The sequence below is a fragment of the Callithrix jacchus genome, chromosome 4, assembly GCF_049354715.1.
Source record: "Callithrix jacchus isolate 240 chromosome 4, calJac240_pri, whole genome shotgun sequence".
Classification (NCBI taxonomy): Eukaryota; Metazoa; Chordata; class Mammalia; order Primates; family Cebidae; genus Callithrix; species Callithrix jacchus.
In genome coordinates, this window is record NC_133505.1 from 165792941 (window position 1) to 165819513 (window position 26573).

Here is a 26573-nt window from a genome sequence, read left to right on the forward strand (position 1 = left end):
TAAAGAAATTTGGGTTCCAGCTTTAGTCCTATTACCTATTAGGCTTGTCACTTATTGCAAATCAGTTAAAATCCCTGAGCTTGTTTGGTTTCTCTATTTATCTTCACTTCACTTAGCTCCACTGCTAGGCTGTAAAAACCATGTAGCATTCATGACTGTGCACCACTGTATCTGCAGCTCCTTTCCAACACAGAGCAGGCATTCAGCTAATGGTTGCTGGCTGACCGAATTAAGGATTAGAAACTAAAAAATACAAATATCGTCATGCCTGCCTCAGAAGGCTGTCATGAGGCTTAAATGATAGAGTGAAATACTGGATGGGAAAATGGGTGTATTCTTTTAAGATTTTAAAAATGTGGATACATTCTTGGTACCTAACTTAAGGTAAATGGATTAGTAATTATAAGTTATTTTAAATCACTACAGTTTATATATTTGTAAGTATTCTGAGAAAAATAGGCCCAGCCAGATGCAGTGGCTCATGCCCCTAATCCTAGCACTTTGGGAGGCCAAGGCGGGCAGATCGCTTGAGCCCAGGAGTTTGAGACCAGCCTAGGCAACACAGCAAGACCCTATCTCTACAAAAAATACAAAAATTAGCCAGGTGTGGTAGAGTGCATGCCTGTAGTCCCAGCTACTTGGGAGGCTGATGTGAGAAGATCACCTGAGCCCAGGAGGTCAAGGCTGCAGTGAGCTGTGATGGTGCTACTGTACTCTGGCCTGGGTGTCAGAGTGAGACCTTATCTCGAAAAAATAAAAATAAAAATAAGTAAAAAGAAAAATAGCCTTTACCTATCTAAAGGCTCTGAAGACTTTAGTTATTGCTTAAGATTAAGGCTTTGGAGAGAAAATAATCTGTGATTTTCAATATTGCAGGTAAATTCTCTAATACATTCAGATTAAGAAGTCAAATGTTGGCCAGGTATGGTGGCTCATGCCTGTAATCCCAGCACTTTGGGAGGCTGAGGCAGGCAGATCATGAGGTCAGGAGATTGAGACCAACATGATGAAACCCTGTCTCTACTAAAAATACAAAAATTAGCTGGATGTGGTAGTGCTCGCCTGTAATCCCAGCTATCTGGGAGGCCGAGGGAGGAGAATCACTTGAACCCAGGAGGCGGAGATTGCAGTGAGCTGAGATCTCGCCACTGCACTCCAGCCTAGCAACAGAGCAAGACTGTCTCAAAAAAAAAAAAAAGTCAACTGTTAATTCCCTATGCTACAGCAGTCATAACATGTAACATCTTAACCATATTTTAAAAAGATAAGAGTATGATGCATACTAACCTTAAAAGATCTAAGATATTCTAAGTGAAAAATAAAATATGCAAATAATGTTTACATTTATATAAAGAAAATCGAGTTATATATTTCCAGATTTTCAAATATATGTGTATAGCAATACCTCAAAAAAGGCCTAGATGGTTCACACCTAACTGAGAACAGTGATCTGCCTTTGAGGAAGGGAGTAAGACTGTGTAGGGCAAACAGGGACTTCTGCTTTGTTGGTACTGCCTGACATTTTTAATATCAGGAATGCGAAATAAAAGATGAGAGCATATTACTAACCCACTGAATTCCTTAAGCCTTACTCGAATACTGAAGATGGTCCTTGCAGGAAGGGAGTGCTGTGGCTTTCAACATTCTCCTTATGGTAGGTGAAATGGTTTTCCTATAGAGAAGAAATGCTACATGGCCGACAGCACTGATACTGAACATCAAATATCACACTCACTAAAATAACTAACCTGCAAAATTAGAAGGATTAAGAAAAAATGTATTTTCTGGTTATAAATAATGGTGACAGAAGATTAGTAATTAAATATAATTCTCATTAGAATTACAATATAGCCTTTGAATATTCTATTAAGTAAATGAATTCAATTTAGGTTTCATTTTCGAAGTAGTTTTATTTTATGACATTTGATTGGCCCAGTCCATTAGACAAAAAGACATATGGACCGAATACAACATAAATTCTATAACCTGAGGGGACTCATGCATCTTTACCTGATTGCTTGCTGACTTGGCTGTTGATTGGTTTCATGACTTCAAAGCTCCCCTCCTATGACAATTCTTCCTTCCCTAAGGACTCCCTCCTGGCTGTTTCTTCATCCTGCCCTAAGAGCTCGCTCTCTTCCATAAACTTCCTTTCCTGGGATGAACTTAAGTCATATGTTGTTCTTTGTAGGTCGTCTCTGTCTAAAAGCAGCCTCTGTGTCTGTGACATGCTCTGCTCCAGGAATTCAGAAGCCCTCAGTGACTCTCTCATTGCTTCGGGACCACCAGGCTCATCCTCGGGTTCTGGAGACGGATGTGAGTCTTTCTGATGCTTATACATATACAGTCTCTTTTCAACCACCTCACGGATCAACACTGAAAATTTAAATGTCCAAACATCACTATGACTTTCATACTATGGTATATTTTAGGAGTTATAATGCTGACTTAAAGATGATTATAAAACCTTCATGAAGCCTCAAGTCAGCATACTTAACTTCACACTTAATGTATTAAGCATGAATTATACTCTGTTTTAACAGAATATGATTTATAAAGTAATGACAGAAGATATTAATAGATATCAAATTATAGAAGAGCCAAAAATAATATTGAGGATAAAAATTTGCACTTTTATTAATACTACTGATATACTAAAAGTTTAAACATTACAACTGAAAATTAATCTTTCTTTCAATTTATTCAATATGTTCTTTCTACTAAAAATTTGAGAGATGACTTTTGGATAATTAACTTACTGTCAAGCACTGTTCTTCCCACCATGCTATATTCCATGGTTTTTTCAACTTCATTCATTAGCCATGGAAGAAATCCTATCTCAATATCTGTAATAAAAGAATTCATTGATTTTTATGAATCATCAGAGGAATAATGCGCTCTTCTCCTAATGTAATAGACTCATCAACATTGGTTTCATAATATAAAATGTTAAATAGACTCATACAGCATAACTTTTGTCGTCTTCCTTATGTATGTTCTGGTCAGTTTCCTTTCTATTGCATAAGTAATATTTTAACAACTATGAGGCCTTCCTTGGCATCAAGGCATTTGGAGTCTACTTCATAGGTGCAATCTAGATAGATCAGGGAGGCAGGGGGAGGATGTGGGTTTGGGAGAACTCCAATCCAAATGCAATGCAAATCTGAGATTGAGCAATGCCAGTAAGAGAGAAAGTTTCCACCTGAAGCCCAGGGCCTAATGGAAAGAAGCTCATCAGAGTCAGAGACTGCAGGTGAGAGGGCATCTGAGGAGACAGCCATCTAGAAATAGGTCAGAAACTGGGCGTTTCCATCAGTATTAAGTTGTTCAAACTGAAATCTGTGTAAGCATTTAAAAACTATGGTCTATTACAATATACATTTTAAAGTTTCAAAATAGTATTTTTTGGGGGGTAGACATCTAATTTTATTTTTCAATAGGATGAAATGGAGAGTGTGATAGAGTATTATATTCACTATGATAAATAATAATTTTAATCTCAGGCATGAATTTCATTTGCAAGATTTTAAATGATCTATAACTGACTTTTTTTTGGGCAATCTGTGATAGAAAAAAGATTACTGGTCTCTGGCTAACAGACTCCAAGCTAGAGCACAGGACGGCAGGATGGTAGCAGAGAATGAACACTGGAACTTGGAGTCTGAGTTCCAAGTCCGTTTGAGGTCTAATATTTCCACTGCATGAGGATTTGGGAGCAAGGCATTTAATTTCTCTGAGTTTCAGTTTCTATTTCTGAAAAAATGGGAATTATATCTGACCTGCCTATCCTACAGGGTTATTGGGATTATCAAATAATATCACCTATGAAAAATACTATGTCAACTGGGAAGGAAGATATAAATGTAAACTAATAATATTTGTCTGTAAGCTGATCTCTCTGTATTGAATTGAATATGTAATCATTAAAATTAACACTACTAACATGTGCCCCAAAATACCATTGACCAACAAAATAGGACCTTACATCAAGCACGGTGCATGTAAGTGCTTTCACCCTGAGGAAGCTGGGTGGTGGTGAAGACATGCAACTCCTCCCTTCCATTGGCTAAGCAGCTAGGAATACAGGCGTTGAGGGGATACAGACAGACAGCTATCAGGCTATGGGCTCCCTAATGGCAGAGAGCAGGGATCCTTCTTTTTATCCAACACCAAACACTGCCTGGAACAGGGTAAGCGCCTAATTAAATGAATAAATGACCTTGATAGGTGCCCTCAAAAGATTTTTGCTTGGAATAAGAAGTCAGCTGAGAAAAAGTTAATAACAATCACTTATACATATAGGACTTTATAGTTTACACAGTTCCGTATATTTTATGGCTTAACTCCTAAATAATCCTCATTTCAGGCTGGGCTTGGTTGCTCAGGCTGTAATCCCAGCACTTTGGGAGGCGGAGGCAGGTGGATCACTTGAGGCCAGGACCAGCCTGGCCAACATGCTGAAACGCTGTCTCTCCTAAAAAATACAAAAATTAGCTGGGCATGGTGGCAGGTGCCTGTAATTCCAGCTACTTGTAAGGCTGAAGCAGGGAGAATTGCTTGAACTTGAAAGGCAGAGATTGCAGTGAGCCATGATCGTACTACCACACTCCAGTGGGGGCAAAAGAATGAGACTCTTTCTCAAAAAAAAAAAAAAAAAATCCTCATTGCACACATGAGGAAACTGGAGGTCATCAAGTTAGTTAATGATAAAGCTGCATCCCAAACTCGAGTTTTCAATACCAAGTCCATATTTCTTTCTACTATACAAACATTGCTTCTCGATAAACGAACATTAATGTCCTTAAATCAAGATCTTTGGAATACACATCTCATTGATGACTGTACTTACTTTAAAAAAACAACTAAAACTGACTTTGTGTTAGAAATAGAAAGATTCCAATTCAAAATAAAAATGGACAGAAGATAAAGTTGAACCATTAAGAGGATGCTTATTACAACAAAATTAATCTAACAAAAATATCTACAAACCTCTTTCAATGGGATCATAAAAGTAGCCACTATCCCTGAGGCTGCCAAAAACAGATGGGAGAAGGTCAGCCAGGTAACGCTGTGCAAATGCTTGGGCAGCAATTTTCTGTGATGTCTCGTTGTGCTTATGCACTATTTCCCACTGCTGTTTCTTACGCCGTTCCTGTCAAGAACAACATAGGTGGTTATTTAGCTCGTATGCCCTCCCCATGTACTGAATCTAAGAACGTGGACTTATAAGAAAATGGACAGCAAAGTGTCTATTAAAGGTTCATATTTTTCATCAAAATTTTAACGAATTTCAATAGCAAGTGGGTACTCAATTCAGAAAGTTAAAAAGATGGAGCTTAAGGTAAAACATCTCACTATTAATTTTCAAGTAAAATAATTTCAAGACATTCATGCCTGACTGTACAGATGGCAGCAAAGAGATAATCACCATTATATGCATTTTAAATTAATATTATCATGAAATATTTGGTAAGAAAAATTACAATTGCTTAGAAATCTTCAATGAGAGAACTCAGGCCAATGAATGAGTTCATTTGTAATAATTCACTGAATTTGTAAAGCTGAAGGGTTCTGAAGATTATGAAAGCCTCTTATTTTTTGTTGCTGGGCACAGTGGCTCACACCTATAATCCCAGCACTTTGGGAGGCCAAGGCGGGAGGATCATCCGAGGTTGGGAGTTTGAGACCAGCCTGACTAACATGGAGAAACCCTGTCTCTACTAAAAACACAAAACTAGCCAGGCATGGTGGTGCGTGACTGTAATCCCAGCTATTCGGGAGGCTGAGGCAGGAGAACTGCTTGAACCTGGGAGGTGGAGGCTGCAGTGAGCTGAGACTGCATGGCATTGCACTCCACCCCGGACAACAAGAGAAACTCTGTCTCAAAAAAAAAAAAAAAAAAAAAGCAAGCCTCTTATTTTTTGTTGCTGCTTCCTTTAGACCATGTAATATTTACAAAGCTAATGAATCCTCTACTCTACTCTCATGTGGAAATGAGAGCATTAATATATTTTCTAATTAAATCTATTTTCAAAGTTCAAACAAATATAAGAGATGACTCTTATATCCAGTTTCCATGACATATTTCCAAATAGTAAATAAACAAATATTTTTTGATAAAGATCTCATGACTCATTTCAACAAAGCTTATTTTGCCACGGTTTATTTTATATTTGTAAACAAAGTCTTAATTTGCACAATCCTTATTGTAAGCCCTATGTTCTTTACACAATTAAGTATTAATCTTGGAATTAAAGTCCATTTGATAGGTATTCAGTAGGATTTCCCAACAATTACGCTATTTTTCATAGTACGTAAGTTAAGCCCTTTGGGAAATTATTTTAACTGTTTCAGGTATTAAGGTACTACTTTATAATTTGTTCACTGGTATATGACAAAGGCTGACAGTTATTGCCAGAACCAGAGAGGTTGTCTTTTCTAGTGCTTCCTAACTGTAGGCTAGTGGCACATTTTGAAAAACTGGACTGTAAACCTGTCCTTATTGAAGATTCTAAAACTCTTAATCTGAAAAATATTCTATAAAAACCCAAATAGGTCTGGTGTGTCCTAAGGGTATAAAGAAGGGCCTGGTCACGGAGAAAAAGAATCAGAATTCTATCCAGATCCCCTGCTTCTTACCCACAGGCTCTCTTCAATACACTTACTTTTTCCTTCCTTTCATCTTTCTGCCACTGACTTATGGCAAACCAACTTATGTATTTCTTTCTCTAGGACTCTGATATTTAAGAGAGCCTTCCAACTGGGACACATGTAACCTTGGAACTTTCACTTCATTTCAAAACTTTTGGAAACTCAATTTAGGTACGTTTATGTAAACTGGAGTTTAAAAGATGTAATTTGGTCCATGAAAGATCTATGATCCATAGGAGAGATCTGAGCAAAAACTATAGATCTTTTTCTAATATATTCCCAAAGATCTTTAGCTTTATGAGATATCATTACATGTAATTTTGAAAATAATATGCGAATTAGCCAAACGACTGCCTAAGAAATAAAAATATAATGATATATACTTTTTCTTCTCGGTGCCGCCTCTCTTGCTCTTCAAGTCGTTGAACTTCGGCTCGTTCACTATTCCGTAGTTCTTCATACTCGCGCTGACTGGTCCGCAGGTTAGCCAACTCTTCTTCTTCCATGACTTCCAGAAGAGACTGCTCAATTGTTTTCCCCACCAAAACTTCTAACACCGGTGTAACTTCAAGATCAAAGTCGAAGAGCTTAGACATACAAAATAAAGCAAACTTAAAATTTTAATTATGAATCAAATGCTCAACAAAAATATAATGACTAGCAATAATGAGATATTATTTATTAAGTGTCTCCTGTGTGCCAGACTCTGTGTTTGTGCTTTATTTGTGGTTTCTTTCTTCTTTTTTATTTTTTTTAAATAAAGATGGGGTTTCACCCTGATGGCCAGGCTGGTCTTGAACTCCTGACCTCAGGTGATCCACCCACCTCGGCCTCCCAAAGTGCTAGGATTACAGGCGTGAGCCACTGCGCCCGGCCTTTATTTGTGGTTTCTAATCCTCAAAATGAACAACATTTTGTTTACAGGCAAAAACTGTTAAATCAAAGTTTATGAAAAAAATCTCTGCATTCATCAAAATGAACCCTGACACCGAAGAGAAATATCCTTGTCTGTCATTCTTTCCCTTTTCTGTTTGATATTCATTGGCTGCTTATAATAATAGCTTGATGAATGAAGGAAAAAGAATAACAGTCATTTTGGAGATTCATTGCTAGGATTTACAGGCAAATACAACTTTCATGTAGCTTCCGAACATTTATTTCCCAATTTCAGTGACAGTTCTTTCAAGTTCCCACCAAGTCTTAAAACTCATTTAGGTCATTGTGAACATAATCATTGCCTTCTCTTCTTCAATTTCATAAACAGGCCTATTTATGCATTTCACACTGACAGAAAAATATAATTATTAAAAAATTTTTTTAAACAAGAGAGTATCTTCACAAAAGTTATATAATCCACAAGCAACTAATTGTGGAACCTTTATACCAGGGATATTATTTTTCCTTATTTAGTACAAATCTATCTTATATACATAAATCAGGCAAGCATATAAACAAACAAAGATCAAATGTGGAAATATTCTAAAAAGATTTTTAAATGATTTGGCTTCTAATCAGCAAAGAAATCCGAACATGGTATTTTAAAACATTTCTGAGTACTATATGATAAAACCATTATAGATAGTATCTGGAAAGAAATCCAAGAAGTAGAATCCAATTGTGACATGATTGTTACTCATATTAAGCATTATCTACACCTTACTTTACCTCATTTATAAAGATAATAGAGGGAAGCCCACAGAACGTACTTTACCTCTCCTTCTAGTATTTGGGTGGCCACATCTTTGCCAGTTTTGGCAGGAATGAAGAGTGGTGTTGGTGGTCTGTCCAAAAATGCATCTGTTTGGCATCCCATATCAACTTCTATTATGCGATCAGCAATTTCTTCAAGGTATAATTCTAAGAAGAATATCATATACATTGAGTTTAAAATTCTGGTCTAAGGCTGGTTACAGTAGTTCACGCCCATAATCCCAGCATTTGGGGAGGCCAAAGAGGGTGGATTACTTGAGGCCAGGAGTTTGAGACCAGCCTGGCTGACATGGTGAAACCCTATCTCTACAAAAAATACAAAAATTAGCTGGGTGTGATGGTGTGTACCTGTGGTCCCAGCCACTTGGGAGGTTGAGGTGGGAGAATTGCTTGAACCTGGTAGGTGGAGGTTGTAGTGAGCCAAGAGTGCGCCACTGTACAGCAGCCTGGGTGACAGAGTAAGACTCTGTCTCAAAGAAAATATAATTCTGGTATATTTCAAGCATATATGTGTATTTGGAATTTTAGCTCAGTATCAGAATGAAAGTGCTCAAATGTGGGGTTTACTTCACATATTGAACTAAGGGTTTTTTCATATTTGGAAGACGATAGATAGAGTCACTCAGGCTATAATATTTACCGAATGTCTAGAAAGCACTGAGCTTTGTATTTGAAAACAGAACTAAAGAAGAATATGAGACTGTAGATGTGTATAAGATGCGGAGCACAATGGGGACAAAGCTCAATAATACATACATACATTTGAATCCTAAGATATAGTAAACACATGAAGATTTGAAAATTCCTGGATATTTAAAAAAATCATGTACCAAGTTACCAGGTTATTTGATGTTCCCTCTACGCTACAATTATAAACAGATGTATGAAAACAAATTTCATGTTAGGGGTAATTTATATGGGGCAGGGGCAATGTGGCATCCAAGAACATGAGCACTAGAGTCAGATGTTGGGCATAGGACTTGGCTAAGTCATGTCCTCTCTGAGCCTCAGTTTCTTCACCTGTAAAAGGGGCCATAACTACCTGTCACACAGAATCTTTGTAATAACGAAGGAAATACACAGAACAAAGGACCTGGTTCAGTCTCTGAGGAAATATTCAAAAAATCTGGCTGCTATTATATCACTTACTATCTTGATGGTATGAAGAAACATGAAAACTTAGCTCTTTGGCCAAAGACAGACATGCATGCTAGTCTTGGCCTAAAGGCAGGGGTTAAAGCATGGAATGGTTCCTTTTGCCTTTAGATGCAGAAATAATCCTGATGAATCCACTCACTATCTTGGCAGGGTACAAGGTGAACCTGAGTAGTGACAGTGGTCCAAGTTAAACACCAAGCACTATCTGATGACCAAGATTCTGTCAACAACACAGCTAGACCCTATAGGACCAGGTAAGCCTTTACAGCTGAGAACAGACAGACGAGTACAAAAATCCTGGCACCTGCCTCAGGAGTTCCTGTGTGGCCCTGGGGAGTGTGCAAAGCCACATAACAAAAGGACAGACAAGGCTGGTGTGAGAGGCAGAGGACTCAGGTGGGAGTGGGTTTATTCCTCTCAAAAGATAAATAAAATGACAAAATAGGACTATACTGCTGTCCTTCCCTGTAAGTCCTGATGAAAAGAACAGTGATCATGTTGGACTATGAGAAAGAATCCCAGTTCGAGAATAGAACATGTGAAAAGGGCTAAGACAGAATTTGTTTGGTCATAAAATTCTTTTATTTCTTTATTTTTTAGAGATAGGCAACCTCTGTTGCCCAGGCTGAGTGCAGTGCTGTGATCATAGCTCACTGCAGCCTTGAAATCCTGGGCACATATGATCCTCCTGTGCCTTTGCCTACTGAGTAGATGGAACTACAGCATGCACCACCACACTCAACTAATTTAAACATTTTTTTGTAGTGATGGGGTCTTGGTATGTTGCCTGGCTGGTCTCGAACTCCTGGGATCAAGTGATCCTCCTGCCTTGCCTCCCAAAGCGCTGGCATTACAGGTGTGAGTCACTGTGCTTGGCCAAAATTCTTTTTTTAAAGCCCATTCCACACTTCCAGCCATATCCACTATTATAATAGTAAGTAGTCTATGTATTTCTTTCTTTTTTTTTTTTTTTTGAGATGGAGTTTTGCTCTTTTGCTCTTGTCGCCCAGGCTGGAGTGCAATGGTGCAGTATTGGCTCACTGCAACGTCCATCTCCCAGGTTCAAGTGATTCTCTTGCCTCAGACTCCCGAGTAGCTGGGATTATAGGCACTGGTCACCACGCCTGGTTAATTTTTGTATTTTTTTTTTTTGAGACAGTCTTGCTCTGTCGCCAAGTGCCAGGCTGGAGTGCAGTGGCGCAATCTTGGCTCACTGCAATCTCCGCCTCCTGGGTTTAAGCAATTCTCCTGCCTCAGCCTCCCGAAGCCTGGGACTACAGGCGCCTGCCACCACGCCCAGCTAATTTTTGTATTTTTAGTAGAGGCAAGGTTTCACCACATTGACCAGGCTGGTCTTGAATTCCTGACCTCAGGCGATCTGCCCGCTTTGACCTCCCCAAGTGCTGAAATTACAGGCATAAGCCAACACACCCAGCCTAGTCTATGCATTTCTTTAATAAATGAACTTCCCTACCATGTAATTGGGGAAGTATCAGCACAGGAGATGCGTAAATAATGCAAAGGCCCAATAAAAATGAACTGACATAGACAACTGAGTAAACTGGGAGGACATAATGCCAACAGCACAGTCACACACCTGTTTGCACATCGACATGCTTTCTGCCTTCCACGGGTTCAGGTGTTTGTGGTCTGAGCTGCTCTTGGGCTCGTTTTCTGGCAAGAGCCCTCTTCTTAGCCTCCCGTTGTCTCTGAAGCTCTAGAGCATCAGGCTGTCCAGGCTAACAGAGATAGAAAAGACTTCTAGAATTTAGAAATATTTCTTTTCTTTTCTTTTTTTTTTTTTTTTTGAGACAGAGTTTCGCTCTTGTTACCCAGGCTGGAGTGCAATGGCACGATCTCGGCTCACCGCAACCTCTGCCTGCTGGGTTCAGGCAATTCTCCTGCCTCAGCCTCCTGAGTAGCTGGGATTACAGGCACGTGCCACCATGCCCAGCTAATTTTTTGTATCTTTAGTAGAGACGGAGTTTCACCATGTTGACCGGGATGGTCTCGATATCTTGACCTTGTGAGCCACCCGCCTCAGCCTCCCAAAGTGCTGGGATTACAGGCTTGAGCCACCACGCCTGGCCTAGAAATATTTCTTAAAGCATACAGGAACTGCCATTCCAAAAGCAATTCCTGGGTGGTATAATAGCATTTGTCTTAATGTTTCCTGATTATCAGTGACTTGATTAAAATGGTGTTGGAAATAGATACAATTTATCAATATTAAATTGATTAAAATTGCATTGTCAGATAATTACAAAGATGTTTGACAAAGCATAAAAAAGTAACTGCAAAGTAGGGCTGTTAACTGGAATAGATGGGTGTACGATCCTATCTATACATTTACAAAAATAATACAAATATTTCCTTTTTATTCAGTGACTTGCTGATCATTCAGGAGTATGTTAATTTCTACATAGTTTTGGAGCTTCCAAGGTTCCTCTTATTATTGATGTCTAGTTTTACTTCCTTGTGGTCAGCAACGAAACTTGATATGATTCCTCTTTTTAAAAATTTGTTCAGACTTGTTTTGTGGCCTAAGATATGGTCTATTCTGAAGAATGTTCCATGTGCTGAAGGAAAAAAATGTGTATTCTGCAGAAGATGGATAAAATGTTCTATAAATATCAGTTAGTCCTAATAGGTCTAGTGTGAAGTTTAACGCTGATTTTCTTTTCTTTTCTTTCTTTCTTTTTTCCCTGATTTTCTGTTTGGATGATTTAGTTATTACTGAGAATGGGGTGTTAAAATCTCCTAATATTATTGTACTGCAGTCTATTTCTCCCTTTAGATCTATTTGTGCTTGCTTTATACACCTGGGAGCTCTGGTGTTGGGTGCATAGATATTTATCTTTGTTATAACCGCTTGCTGAATTATTACTTTATTATTATAGGGTGACCATGTTTCTTTTTACAGTCTTTGTTTTGTAATTTATCTGATGTAAGTATACTCAAGCTCTTTTTTGGTTTCTAGTTGCATGGAAAATCTTTTTCCATCCCTATACTTTCAGTTTATGTGTGTCTTTGTAGATGAAATGGGTTTCTTGTAGAAGCATATGGTTGGGTTTTATTTCTTTATCCCAGCAGCTATTCTATGCCTTTTAATTGGAGAACCAAGTCCTCTTCCATTCAGTGTTCTTACTGATAAACCAAAGACTTACTACTAGCATTCTGTTGCTTATTTTCTAATTGTTTTGTATCGCCCTCCTTCTTTATTGTCTTTCTTTGTGTTGAGAGACTTTGTTTCATAGTATTTTTTGGTTTGTTGCTTTTAATCTTTGGTGAATCTATTATAGATTTTTGCATTGTGGTTACCATGAGGCTTACATAAAAACATCTTATATAACAAGTTGTTAGCAGAGATGACAACTTATCTTAGATCACAAAGAATGAAGCAAAGAAAAAAAAAATTCTATACTTGAACTCCATCCCCCGCATACTAACTTTTAGTTGTCTCATTGCACATGTTTTTATATTACCTAGCTCTTAGCAGGTTGCTGCAGCCATTATTGTTTTTGATAGTTGTCTGTTGGGTTTCATAGAATTATGAGTAGACTGCATACCACATTAAGCTTTGTCTGTGTACTTAATTAAACCAGTGAGTTTCATACCTTCAAATGTTTTCTTTTGGCACATTAGTGTTTTTTTCTTTTTTTTTTTTTTTTTTTTTGTTGTTGTTCAGGCTGAAGAATTCCCTTTAACATTTCTTTTAAGATGGGCATGAGGGTGCTGAATTTGCTCATCTCTCCTTCATATTTGAGGGATAACTTTGCTGGATACAATATTCTTAGATGAATTTTTTTTTTCTTTCAGCACTTTGAAAATGTCATCCCAGTCCCTCTTGGTCATTCCACTCCCTCCTGGCCTGTACCGTTTCCGTCGAGAAGTCTGCTGCCAGATGGACTGGAGCTCCTTCATGTATACTGTTTGCTTCTCTTCTCTTGCTGCTTTTGGGATTCTTTTCTTGTCCTTGACCTTTGAGAGCTTGATTATTCTATGGGGTGTTATTTGGGGTGAATCTGTTCAGTATTCTCTGACCTTCCAGTACCTGAATATCTATCTCTTTCTCAAGTTTTGGAAAGGTTTCTGTTAGCACTTCTTAAAACAAGCTTCCTACTCCTTGCTCGTGCTCAACTCCTTCTTGAACACAAGTCATTCTTAGTTTTGGTCTTTTGGGTAATATTCTATAACTTGTAAGCAGTCTTTGTTCCTTTTCATTCTTTTTCTCCTCAGACTGTGTATTTTCAAATAGTCTGTCTTCATGTTCACTGATTCTTTCCTCTGCTTGATTCATTCTGTTGTTGAATGCATCTAATAAAATTTTCAGTTCAACAAATGATCTTCAAGACTTCTGTTTGATTTTAAAAAAATATTTCAATCTTTGTTAAATTTCTCTAATAAATTTCTAAACTGCTTTTCTGTGTTATCTTGGAAATCACTGAATTTCTTTAAGGCTGCTATTTTGAATTTTTGGCCAGACAGCTCATATCTTGCCATCTCATTAGGGCCAGTTACTGATTCCTTGCTTGTCCCTGTAGGTAGGTCATGGTTCCCTGTTTGCTGTTGTTTCATGTGGATGTATGTGCACTGAAGGCTTGCTTTGCTTTTCACTGGATATATTTTCTTAGAGAACCTTTTTTTTTTCCTTTTTGAGACAGAGTCTTGCTCTGCCACCCAGGCTAGAGTGTAGTTGCTTGATGTTGGTGCACCACAACCTTCACTTCCCAGGTTCAAGTGAGTCTCCTGACTCAGCTTCCCAAGTAGCTGGGATTACCGGTGCCCGCCACCACGCCTAGCTAATTTTTGTATTTTTAGTAGCGATGGGGTTCCACCATGTTGATCAGGCTGCTCTCGAACTCCTGACCTCAAGTGATCTTCCTGTCTTGGTCTCCCAAAGTGCTGGGATTACAGGCATGAGCCGCCATGCCCTGCCAGAGATCCTTTATCACTAGGTTGCTGCCTCCTTTTTGGCTCTAGGTGGTACCTTAAGGGCAGCTTCACCTGGCTCTAGTAAATGATCAAAGTGCTGCCCATCCTGAATGGGGAGGCCCCAAAGGGGATACCCTGGCAGTGTGGCTAAGGGTTTGTGCCCAGGGAGCAGTACCATGTATCTCCTACAGTGTGGTGCTGCTGAACAGCCACTCTGATTTGGTGTTTCCTTTGGTTGAGTTATACGGCAGGGTGTCCAGGGCCAGGGATGGTAGTCCCAGGCTGTACTCAGAGGTATTTCTCCCTTCAGGAACTCATGACACTTCTTGTGGGTTGAATCTCCTGCCAGGGAAGCCAGCATGTTAGGGAAACTAGTTGCCTACCATGATCTTACTTTTTCCAGTGCAGAAATCACAAGTCAGAGATCAATCCTTGTGATGGTTAGTTAATACTAAGCGTCAACTTGATTGGACTGAAGGATACCAAGTATTGATCCTAGATAAGTCTGAGGGTGTTGCCAAAGAGATTATCATCTCAGTCAGTAAACTGAGAAAGGCAGATACACCCCTAATCTGGGTGGGCACAATCTCATCAGCTGCCAGAGTGGCTAGAATATAAGCAGGCAGAAAAATGTGAAAAAAAGAGACTGGTCTAGCCTCCCAGCCTACATCCTTCTGTGCTGGATGCTTCCTGTCCTTGAACATCAGACTCCAAGTTCTTCAGTTTTGGAAACTGGACTGGCTCTCCTTGCTCCTCAGCCTGCTGATGGCCTATTGTGGGACCTTGTGGTTATGTGATTTAATACTCAATAAACTCCCCTTTATACATATTTATCTATTTCATTAGTTCTGTCCTTCTAGAGGACTAATACAATCCTCCATGTCCTTAGTGCCAGGTAGACTAGGAGAGGTGTTGTAGATATGAAAGTCTGATTCTCCTACCATCTCTTTGGAGCTTTTTCACTTTTCTGTAGCCCTGGGAACTGCCTCCTCCTTCTACTTGAGCTCTAGAATATTGCTGATGATAATTTTGGCACTATACATTTGTTCTTGGTTTTCTGTTGTATGGGGAGTGAAGCCAGCCTGCCTCTATGCTGCCATTTTAAAACTACTGAAAAATATTTTCACTGAATTAGAATTAGATCTTGATAGTTCTTTCCCTTAAGGACTTGAAAAATATTGTGCCACTTTCTTGTCTCCATGTTTGAGGTTAAGAAACCCACTGCCATTTAAATCAGTGTTCTCCCTTAGCTAACAAGTAATTTCTCTCTGGCTGATTTCAAAATGTTTTGTTTTTAATTTTCAAAAGTTTGATCTTGGCATGTCTTGGGTAGATTTCTTTGGGGTTATCCTGTTGTAGGTCGCTTGGCTTTTTCAATCTGTAGGCCTTTTGACAAATTTGTGGAATTTTAAAGCACAATTTCTTCAAATATTTTTCCACCTCATACTTTTCCTCCTCTCCTTCTAGGATTCCAACAACATGAATATAAATCTTTGTGATTGTTCTTCAGCTCTCTCAGGCTCTTTTTCTGTGTGGGAGTTGTGGTGGTCTATTTTCTCTCTGTTCAGCTGGATAACTTCCATTCTTCATTGATTTTTCTTCAAGTTCATTGATTATTTCCTGTGTCATCTCCAGTGTACTACTGCATCCAATCTAGTGAGTTTTTTATTTTGGTTATTGTATTTTTCAGTTCTAGAAGTTTCCATGTGGTTCACTTTTGTATCTTGTATTTCTTTGCTAAGATTTTTTTTTTCATTTGTTTCAAGGGTGTCTGTAATTATTCACTTTTCATTGAAACATTTTTGATTGTTGCTTTAAAATCCTCCTCAGGTAATTCCCACATCTGAATCATCCTGGTTTTGTCATTTCTTGATTGTCTTTTCCCATGCAAGTTGTAACTGCATGTTACATACAAGTTGATTCTTGTATGATGAATGATTTCTGTGTGTATCCTGGCTATTTTAGGTATTATATTGTAAGACTTTGGATTCTATATAATCTTTCAGTAGGAAATTGCCCTTTTTGTTTTAGTGCACGAGTCTGTGGGGCTGGAAGTTCAAATCCCTGCTGGGCCCCACTGATACCATTTCAACAAAAGCAGTGGGTAAACTTGTACCAACACATTGGTGCCAGGTGGGGGTGGTAGTTCAGCTTCTTGCTAGGCTCTGCTGACACTGGTGTTGGGGTGGTGGGAGTGCAGCACTGACTAGCACTGCCTCATGCCACCTCATTACCGCCAGATAGGACTGCAATTCAGCTACCCACTGGGTTTGCTGACACCACCCCAGAAAGAGTGGGGCACTGACTTGTGCCATCTCCTACTACCTCATTGCTGGTGGGTGAAGGTGAAAGTTCAGCTTCCTGCTCCATCCTTGCTGATATCATCTCAGTGGGGGAAGCAGTTAGAACCCCTGGAGGTTCTAACGCAGGAGATCCAGGATAGGGTTGAAGCATATATATATGTTTAATAAGTTAACCATTGCTTCAGACTAAGGTGAGAAGCCATTACTCTCCTACCTGTTGTTTGCTAGGGAAGGGAGCAAAAGATAAAATAGTAAAGAGCTTAAGTCAGCAGTCAGGCAGCCAGCTGACCTCACTGGCTCTGCCCCAGTGGGGCCTGAGAGTTAAGAAAGATAACTCCCTCTTCTGAAACTGGTGCCTATGTTATCCGTAAACCTTAAGAATGTAACAAAGAAATGTTCTTTCCTGCCATGGTTGCACAAGAACCTGCCTTTAGTCACATACTCCGTGCTCGCCCAATCCACTCCCCACTTTAAGGTGATTCTATCACAGAATGATTGGCTACCTTTGTTTAACTTCTCCAAGTTTGTTGTAACCCCTTCCCTTTCTTCCTTCCTGTGTGCACCAAATATGAATCAATGAAAGACAAAGACTGTGAGATCAATGCCCAGCCAATGGGCTATAACACGGTTTCACTGTCCCTTTAGAGTTAGAAGCCCATAAAAAGGGAAAGAAAACTTCTAGAACTGAAAGGAGCTCGGTTTTTGGGACGTAAGTCTGCTGAGGTTCCATAGCCGAATAAAGTCACTTGTTTCCTTACTCCGGTGTCTGAGGGGTTTTGTCTGTGGTTCATCCTGCAACAAGTCTAATAGATGTTCCCCAACATATTTTTTATAATTTTTCAGCTTTATGATGATGAAAAGTATCCACAGAAAATGTGCTCATACAACCATTATGTTTTCACTTTCATATTTAATAAATTATATGAGATAGTCAATACTTTATTATAAAATAGGCTTTGTGTTAGATGATTTTTCCCAATTGTAGGCTAATATAAATGTTCTGAGCACTTTTTTTTTTTTGAGATGGAGTTTCGCTCTTGTCAACCAGGCTGGAGTGCAATGGCACGATCTCGGCTCACCGCAACCTCCGCCTCCTGGGTTCAGGCAATTCTCCTGCCTCAGCCTCCTGAGTAGCTGGGATTACAGGCACGCACCACCATGCCCAGCTAATTTTTTGTATTTTTAGTAGAGACGGGGTTTCACCATGTTGATAAGGATGGTCTCAATCTCTTGACTTCGTGATCCACCCGCCTCGGCCTCCCAAAGTGCTGGGATTACAGGCTTGAGCCACCGCACCCGGCCACTTTTTTTTTTTTTTGAGACAGGGTCTCGTTCTGAAAACATTCCTTAGGTGGCTTCTTCACATCCCTCATTAAACATTTAACAACTTTCTCTCTAATGTGGATTTGAATGCTATTACTCATCTTTACTTTCTTTTTAATCACTTATTTCTTGATACTCCCTGCCTCAGGCTCCAATTCTGACACATTGAACTTCCCTCAATTCCTTAACATTCTAGGTTGTATTTTTGGTTTTGTTTTTTGAGACAGGATCTCCCTCTGTCACCCAGGCTGGAGTGCAGTGGTGTGACCACAGCTCACTGCAGCCTTGTCCTCCTGGGCTCAATCAATTCTTCTGTTTCAGCCTTCCAAGTAGCTGGGATTACAGGTGCATGCCACCACGCCCAGTTAATTTTTGTGGGTTTTTATTTTTATTTTTTGTAGAGACAGGGTTTTATCATGTTGCACAGGCTGGTCTCAAGCTCCTGGGTTTAAGCAGTCTGCCTGCCTCGGCCTCCCAAAGTGCTGGGATTACAGGCGTGAGCCGCCACTCCTGGCCTCTGAGCACATTTAAGGCAGATTATGCTATGCTATGGTGTTCAGCAGGTTTGGTGTTTTAAATACATTTTCAATGTTCAGTGGGTTTATTGGGATATAACCTCATTGTAAATAGAGGAGCATCTCTATCACCATCTTGTATTAGGCACTTAGATATCATAATACTGTTTATAAATTCATCTGTATTTCATTTCTGTGCCAAGAACTCACCACCCTTAATATCATACCATGTCTTACTCATCTCTGCATCCTAGATACGCAGAACAGGACCTAAAACTCAATAAATAATTGTTGAGTGAATTATAGGAGCAGAATTCAGACTTTTTGATTAAATAATAATAGTTGTATTAGATTATGGGATGATCTAAACAAATCTAGATGGATTAGACCAGTGCTTCTCAAAATGTGGGCCTCTGGCTAGTGTATCAGTGAACTATTTGAAATGGTCTGTAACAATTTAAGTATAGAAATTGAGAGTAAAAGTTTAGAATGGCAGAGTTTTGTTGAATCTAATGAAAAATTGAGGCTTTTTCTTAGTTCTTTCTTAAATTATTTTTGTGATTTATTTTGAGATGGAGTATTGCTCTGTCGCCCAGGTTGGAGTGCAGTGGCACGATCTCAGCTCACTGCAGTGTCTGCTTCCCAGGTTCCAGTGATTCTCTAGCCCCAGCCTCCCAAATGGCTGGGACTACAGGTGCCCACCACCAAGCCCAGCTAATTTTTGTATTTTCAGTAGAGACGGGATTTCACCATGTTGGCTGCCAGTCTGGACTTGAACTCCTGACCTCAGGTGATCCACCCACCTTAGCCTCCCAAAGTGCTGGTATTACAGGCATGAGCTACTGCACCTAGCCTAGTTAATTCTTTTTTTTTTTTTGTGGTAAAATATATACAATGTAAAAATTATCACCTTAACCATTTTTAAGTATAAAATTCAGTGGCATTAATTACATTCACATTGTTCTATAACTATCACCATCCTCTTATCTCTGGAACTCTTTTCACCTTGCAAAACTGAAACTCTACACTCATTAAACGATAACTCCTTCCCTGTCCCCCTCACCCCTCAGCTCCTGGAAACTGTCATCAGGCTCTATTTGTATTTTTTTTTTAAATTTCATTTTTGTAGTAATTCATCTTTATTTTATGAATGTTTTAGTCTGCAATGGATTAGAAATTAACACAAACAAAGAAACAAACTGATCTTGTTTGTTTCACATTGCCACAGACAATGTGAAAACGCAGTGTTAGACTATTCAAACTGAACTTACCAGTGGCCCGGTCTGGAGTGCGTAAGTGTTGCCTCGTATTACCCTTCTGTCATACATTATGTTTCCATAATGCATAGGTTCTTCATCTCTGTAAAACAGAAAATTCTGTATAGCCACTTTAACAGAGTATTGGTATCTATGAAGTAACTTATTTTCAACAGGATCTAAACTAAGATGAAAATACATGTACTTTATTTTATTTATTATTCACAATAAGCTGCAAGTTGGGAATTATATTCCTTTTTCAGAAGGGGAAACAGACTCAGGACTCTGCCCAAGGTTACCTTGCTAATAAGTGGCAGAGCCAGATTTAGGTTGTAAATCTACATGACTTCAATAAATATGAAAATGGCCCATTTGAAAAGGGGCCTTCTTTAAAGGACTGAAAAAGCTTGTACAAAGACTGAAAAGTTACAATAATAGAAGAATCAGGCTTAAGAATTAAGTCAATTTTCTCATTGTTCTTTAAACCTAAATATATTTTTAAAGTTACTGCCTAAAATGTTAATAAAATTTTCCAGCCTGGCCAACATGATGAAACCCCACAAAATTAGCCGGGCCTAGTGGTGTCCGCCTATAATCCCAGCTGCTCTGGATGCAAAGGTTGCTACATCCATGGAGCTTGCATTCCTATCAAGTTCTGCTGAATTCAGCATTTGAGGCTTATGGAAAGAACTTTAGAGAACCATTTAACTTTAAGAGAACTTTAAGAGTTTATGGGTTTCTTTTCCCCCCTAAATATGTTTGAATATTTGCAACTCTTCATCCATGTAAAAATACAATCTGCTGGCCGGGTGTGGGGGTTCACGCTTGTAATCCCAGCACTCTGGGAGGCCGAGGTGGGAGGATCACTTGAGGCTAGGAGTTTGAGACCAGCCTGGCCAACGTGGCGAAACCCCGTCTCTACTAAACATACAAAAATTAGCAGGGTGTGGTGGCATGTGCTTATAGTCCCGGCTACTCGGGAGGCTGAGACAGGAGAATCGAGGCTGAGGCAGGAGAATAATTTCAATCTGGGAGGCGGAGGTTGCAGTGAGTGGAGATTGCTTCACTGCAGTCCAGCCTGGGAGAAAAGAGGGAAACCCCATCTTAAAACAACATCACCACCAGCACCACCACCACCACCACCAAAACACACACACACACACACACACACACACACAGAGTCTATGGTCCTGCATGCAAGAATAATCTTATTCCTGCTCAAAGCCTGTAGAAGAGATTTCCTCGGCTCCCATTTTGGATGTGCTATTGTTGGGTATTTTTGCGCCGCAGTTTCCTCATGTGCATAACGAAGTTGTAAAACCAACTTCACAGCACTGTGGATTAAGTAAAAAAACGTATTTGAATGCCCCCAGCAAGGTGCCTAGCACATAGTTGGCCCTCAATACACACAAGTCAAATTTTGTTAAATAAGCCGATTCGTGTACATCTTAAGGACCATGGCAGCAACTCAGGAACACTAAAAGTTAACTGATGCCCAACCCGTGCCCTTTCTTGCTTTACTCCTCCACACCACGGGAGATTCCTTAGGGCAAAACGTTTATTTCGGCAGAGTGAGGCCAAGGAAAGACAGCATGAGCAGGCTTTGCCAGGGCGAAGGAGCCAGACTCTGGCCCGGGGATGGGTGCAAATAGGGATCACACAGGGGCTGGCTTGGACACTCACGGCTGCGTCAGGCTGTCCCGGTAACGGCGGCGCTGGCAGGGCAGTGCCCGAGGCCGGCTGGTGTAGGTGTAGGTGCTCGGGGCCCGAGAGGTGCTGTCAGTCAGCGCCAAGGCCATGTCCGGGGACAGAACACCTCGCTTTCGGTGGAGCTTGGCTTTGAAGCAGGTGGGCGCTAAGGTGTCGTGGGACCCGGAGAGATGCAAGTAGTGCCAAGGGCAAGGATTCCGCGACGCGAGGAGAGGCGACAATAAGGGAGGTGGGCGGGACGGGAGGTTACCAGTGCAGGAGGTGGGAGCTACACCGGGCTCGTTCCCAGCAAGCCAGAGATCAGCTGCAGTGGCCGCATCGGTTGCCCAGTAACCCCGGGTTCTGTCTGGGGGCGGGAACTCCGGGGAGTTCCGGTCCGCTGGTTTCCCGGTATGGACTGCGGCGCTAGACACTTCCGGCTCTTGACTCCGCCCAGCTGCACCTCCCCGGCAGGTGCGCCTGCGCGTTGGGAGCTCCCTGGCCAGGGTGGCGGCCTTGGCTGGCTTGACCGTCTTCTCTGAGGCCTGCGGGGCCACGGTGGCTGTCACCGGCCCCGCTTTGGAATGTGACTTTGCAGGGCTGGTGTTGGCGCCATTCTCTCAGGCCCACGTGCTCCTTCTCTTCCAGGGCGTCCTCTGCTGTTTCTCCTGCCGCCGCGCCGCAGCGCTCCCAGGCTGGCCCAGCGATGACACGTCTCTGTCAGCCGGGCTTCCAGCTCTGTGATGTGGCCGGGCGGGGAAGGGCTTCCAGGTGTCTCCTGGCACCTCCGCTTTTCCCGCCCCAGGGGCGGGCCGCCGCCGCCCTCCGCAGCCGAGTCTGTGCAGTTCCTTTCTTGCCCTCTGCTCACCGCTGTGTGCTAGCAATCGGAGGACCCTTGACACACGGAGCGACAAGGGCCGCCCCGACAGACACCTCATTTTGGGAAAGAAGTGGGCAATTTATTGAGTTTTGAAAAAATATAAAGGCATAGTTCCCCGGTGCCTTAATCTATCAGGCCCCAGGCTCTGAAGAATAAATGTAGTATCGCTGGGCGGGGCTGCACTTAAAAACGCAGACGCTTTGGCTTTCTTACCAGCAGTGTTAAAAATCTTGTATCTTGTATGAGTGTGTGTATCCCTTGTGATGAGTTATTTGCATTTGCAGTTACACCTTAAATGTAGCTAATAACTGTCTTGATTTGAATCCAGGTTCTATCATGTACTAGCTCTGTAACCTCAGGCAAGTTAAATGCTTCTGTGCTTCATTTTCCGAATCCACGTAGTGGAAATAGAAGAATTTCTCTCTTCAGGTTTTGTCTTGAGGATTAAAACCGTTAATACTTAGAGCTGTGCCTCGTAAATGGTAAGCCTTTATGTTAAGATCTATATCTGTTCTCTGCTTTGAAGTGTATGTCCTCAAGCAGATATAGGCATTCTGTATGTAACACTAACGTAAAGGTGTATGGTAAATTCTAGAGGTAAAAACACTGCCAGAAGATTTTAGGTCTGATCAGTTAATTTTGAGGTAATTTCTTTTTTTTTTTTCCTTTCCTTTCCCCTCCCCTCCTTCCTTCCTTCCTTCCCTCCCTCCCTCCCTCCCTCCTTTCCTCCTTCCTTTCTTCCTGTTCTTATTTTCGCTCTGTCACCCAGGCTGGAGTGCAGTGGTGCAATCTTGTCTCACAGCAACCTCTGTCAAGCAGTTCTCCTGTCTCAGCCTCCTGAGTAGCTGGGACTGCAGGCATGCGCCACCATGCCCAGCTAATTTTTCTATTTTTACTAGAGACGGGGTTTCACCATGTGACTAGGATGGTCGATCTTTTGACCTCCTGATCCACCCACCTTGGCCTCCCAAAGTGCTGGGATTACAGGCGTGAGCACCTGGCCTTGAGGTAACTTCTGAAGGGGCCAGAGGAGAAAGTGACATTTAAATTGTGTTTGATGGATGATAGAATGTTAACTGGCCAGCCTCTTGGGGGAAGTGCATTCGGAATGGCTTGATCAAAGGCTCAAAAAGCCCAAGGTGTATTTGGAGAACTAAGCAGGGTTTGTAAAGATGAGTTGTAGAAATATCAACAGAAACAAAGGCTGGCACTACATCATGGAAACACTAAACAGTAGCATATTAATTAGAATGTTTTTTAAGTAACAGAAAACCAATTCCAGGTGGCTAAAATAATAAGGAATTCATTATTTCACACTCCCAGGTTGGTTAACCTGGACGTTGGTTAACTTGGGGGGGGCTCAGCACATTATCAACAGCACATTTTTCCCCCACCTTTCCACTCTGTCACCTGGGTTGTTGGTTTTGACAAGGTAGTAATAGAAGTATCTTCTCTTTTGTCTATTGGAAGAGCAAAGCCCCCTTGTAAACTCCCAGTGACCAGGATTACATCATATCATTGATTTAAGCTTAGGCTCTATATCAGATCACCATATTTGGATTAGACCAGGTAACCCGTCTTTATGGACCTCCAGTAAACACTTGGCCAGGGAGGGGAAGAACAAATTCTGTTAGAAGGATGTCGGGGCCGAATAGAACGGCTATGGAATGGGTAACCAATAGTGTTATACCAACCACAGTGAACTTTATAAAGAAATTGATAGCCACTATAGGTTCTTGTACAAGTTTTTGTCCACAGCCTGTTTCTCTTATTCTCCTTTCTCCCAGGGCTGTCCCATTTCACAGCTGTGATTTCTAGTACCATTTATATACTCAGGACAGCAAAGTATGTATCTCTAACCTAGACTTCTCCCTCAGGTGACAGCCCTGGATATCTGACTGTTTTCTGGACAACTCTTGGATGATCAGAAACTGAATGATTCATTCAATAAATAGTTATGAGTATCTAGTATGTGCCAACCACTGTTCTTTTTTTGTCCCACTCCCCTGGTGTTAGTGAGGATATAGCAGTGAAAAACAAAACCAAACAACAGGTTAAAACTCCTGCCTTCGCAGAATTTATATGCTAGTGGAGGAGTCATACACACAAGAGAAGTGAGTATATTATGTATGTTAGATAATTGTAATAACTAAGGAGAAAAATAAAGCAGGAAAGAGGGCTAGGTGCTGGGGGCGTAGGAGACCTAGCAATTTTATAGTGGTCAGAGGAGGCTTCATTGAGAAGGTGACATTTGAGTAAAGACATGAAGGAGGTAAAGAAATGAAACTTGAGACTAATTGGCACAGACTTCCAGGTCAAGGAAGCAGCCATTGCAGGGTTCTAAGGCAAGAAGACATGTTAGGGATGGGAGTAAGAGTGAGTGGAGCAGAGTGAGTACAAGGAAGAGCATTCGGAGGTTAAGTCAGGGGTTGGGCTGTGTGCCTTGTAGGCCAGTGCAAGGACTTTAGGTTTTACTCTAGGGTTAAAAGTCCCTGAAGGGTTTTGAGTAGAAGCTTGACATAGTTTGATCAAAAAATTTTTTTTCTAGTTGCTTGGTTGAGAATAGAATGAAGTGGGGCAAAGGCAGAAGCAGAGAGACCAGCTAGGAGGCTGCTCCCAGTAAGGCTGGTGACAGTGGCTTGGATCTGGGCTCAAAGTGGTGTGAAGTGGTTAGATCCCAGCTCCGTTTTGAAGGTAGAACAGATTGGATGTGACATGGTGCACAAGAGAAAGAAAGGCATAAGAGATGCCCCTAAGGTTTCTGATCAGAATCTACCTCATTGTTAGACTGGAATTGTTATAATAACTAAATGACAGTGTATTGGACATTGTGCAGGCAAAAAAATCACACAGAAGCTCTGGCCGAAGAAAAACAAACAAAAAACTGCATAGAGACTGTGGCTGATGTTGTCTTTCTGCAGAAAGGATTTAATTTTATTCTGGCAAGCAATTAGAGTAGCAGCAGATGACCTTTAATCAGGGTTTCAGATTTTGTGAGGGCTGATTATTTTCTGGTTTGGTCTTATCCCAGAACAAGGCCTTTCTATTCTTTCTCAACATGAACATCCGGGGTATTTAATAGGTTTCCATCTTTGGGTGACCTTGAACTCCAAATTTTATACTCCCAGTGCTGTGAGACTGCTGGAATATACACTTAGCATTTCAGCTATTTAGCAACTCTTTGGTTTCTTGATTTCCAGTGCCTTTATAGCTTAGAATTCAGCAAATACCTCAAGAATAAAAACCGAGCAAAATGTCAGACTGGCTTTTCTATGATCCTCCTTTCTTTGGGATCTTGTCCCTTCAAGTCCTATCAGCAGTGTTCGCCTCCAATTATTTATCTCCCCATATCTGAAAGGTTCCTGATACCTCTAGGCCACTGCTTTCTGCTTGCCATAATGCCCTACACAAAACTCAGCAAATGCCCCGATAAGAGAAAGCAATGGAGTTCTGTATCACTTTATGTATCTGTCTTCTCTTTGGGATCCCAGTCTCTCATGTCCTGACCATCTTGGTTGCTCTCCAGTGCCTTCAAATGGCCTGTGTAGGTTTTGTTATGTGTGCTTTTTTAAATGTTCAGCTATTATACTTATTCCCATGAGAGGACTGGTTTAATTTAAACTATTCATTTATAGCTAGAGGGTCATGATAAGGTTGTTGACCAGAGTACCTAGAAGAATGGAGTTGCTGTTTAGTGATATAGGGAATGCTGGGGAGGAGCCATTATTGGGGTGAGCATTAGCAGTTTGGTCTGGGGCACTTTAAGCTTAGAAGGCATGTTAGTCATCCAAGTGGCGATGTTGAGTAGACGACAGGACACAGAGTCTAGAGTTTCAGGAGACTGGTCTGGTTTAGAGAAGTGGATTTTTGGGTCAACAGCCACGATACTTGATAGGATTACCGAGGGAGTGTAGGGAGATAAGGCCTGAAGCATTCCAATATTTTGGAGTTTTGAAAGATGAGGAATAATCAGCAAAGGAGAGTGCAAAAGAGGCCAAAGAAATGGTAGAAAATGCAGGAAGTCTGGTCACCTGGGAGTTAAGTAATGGAAGCATTTCTCCAATGGAGAAAGGAGCAGTCAGCTCCATCTAATGCTGTACACGTGCCACGCAACATGGGGCTCTAGCAACATAGAAGTCATCAGCAACTGCAA

At 40.9% G+C, this 26573-nt stretch overlaps 1 protein-coding gene across 1 annotated transcript; it reads right to left on the minus strand.

The window, feature by feature from the left end:
- Positions 1 to 1890: 1890 nt before the first annotated feature.
- On the minus strand, positions 1891 to 22287 carry RSPH3 (radial spoke head 3). The gene is made up of 8 exons (XM_008995322.6): positions 21535 to 22287; positions 19867 to 19954; positions 11117 to 11258; positions 8363 to 8508; positions 7035 to 7238; positions 4990 to 5152; positions 2760 to 2846; positions 1891 to 2376 (listed from the first exon to the last, which is right to left on the minus strand). Exons 1-8 carry the CDS (start codon positions 21648 to 21650, stop codon positions 2066 to 2068), a joined length of 1257 nt encoding a protein of 418 aa, XP_008993570.4. The 5' UTR covers positions 21651 to 22287; the 3' UTR covers positions 1891 to 2065.
- Between the last annotated feature and the right edge of the window lie 4286 nt (positions 22288 to 26573).

Bases quoted from the DNA above. Each gene is read 5' to 3' on its own strand.
- RSPH3 (XM_008995322.6), bottom strand. From the start codon at position 21,650: ATGGCCTTGGCGCTGACTGACAGCACCTCTCGGGCCCCGAGCACCTAC. The intron at 11,259-19,866 runs GTAAGTTCAGTT...TATCTCTGTTAG, and splicing joins CACTCCAGACCGGGCCACTG to CCTGGACAGCCTGATGCTCT. The intron at 8,509-11,116 runs GTGTGTGACTGT...TATTCTTCTTAG, and splicing joins GCATGTCGATGTGCAAACAG to AATTATACCTTGAAGAAATT.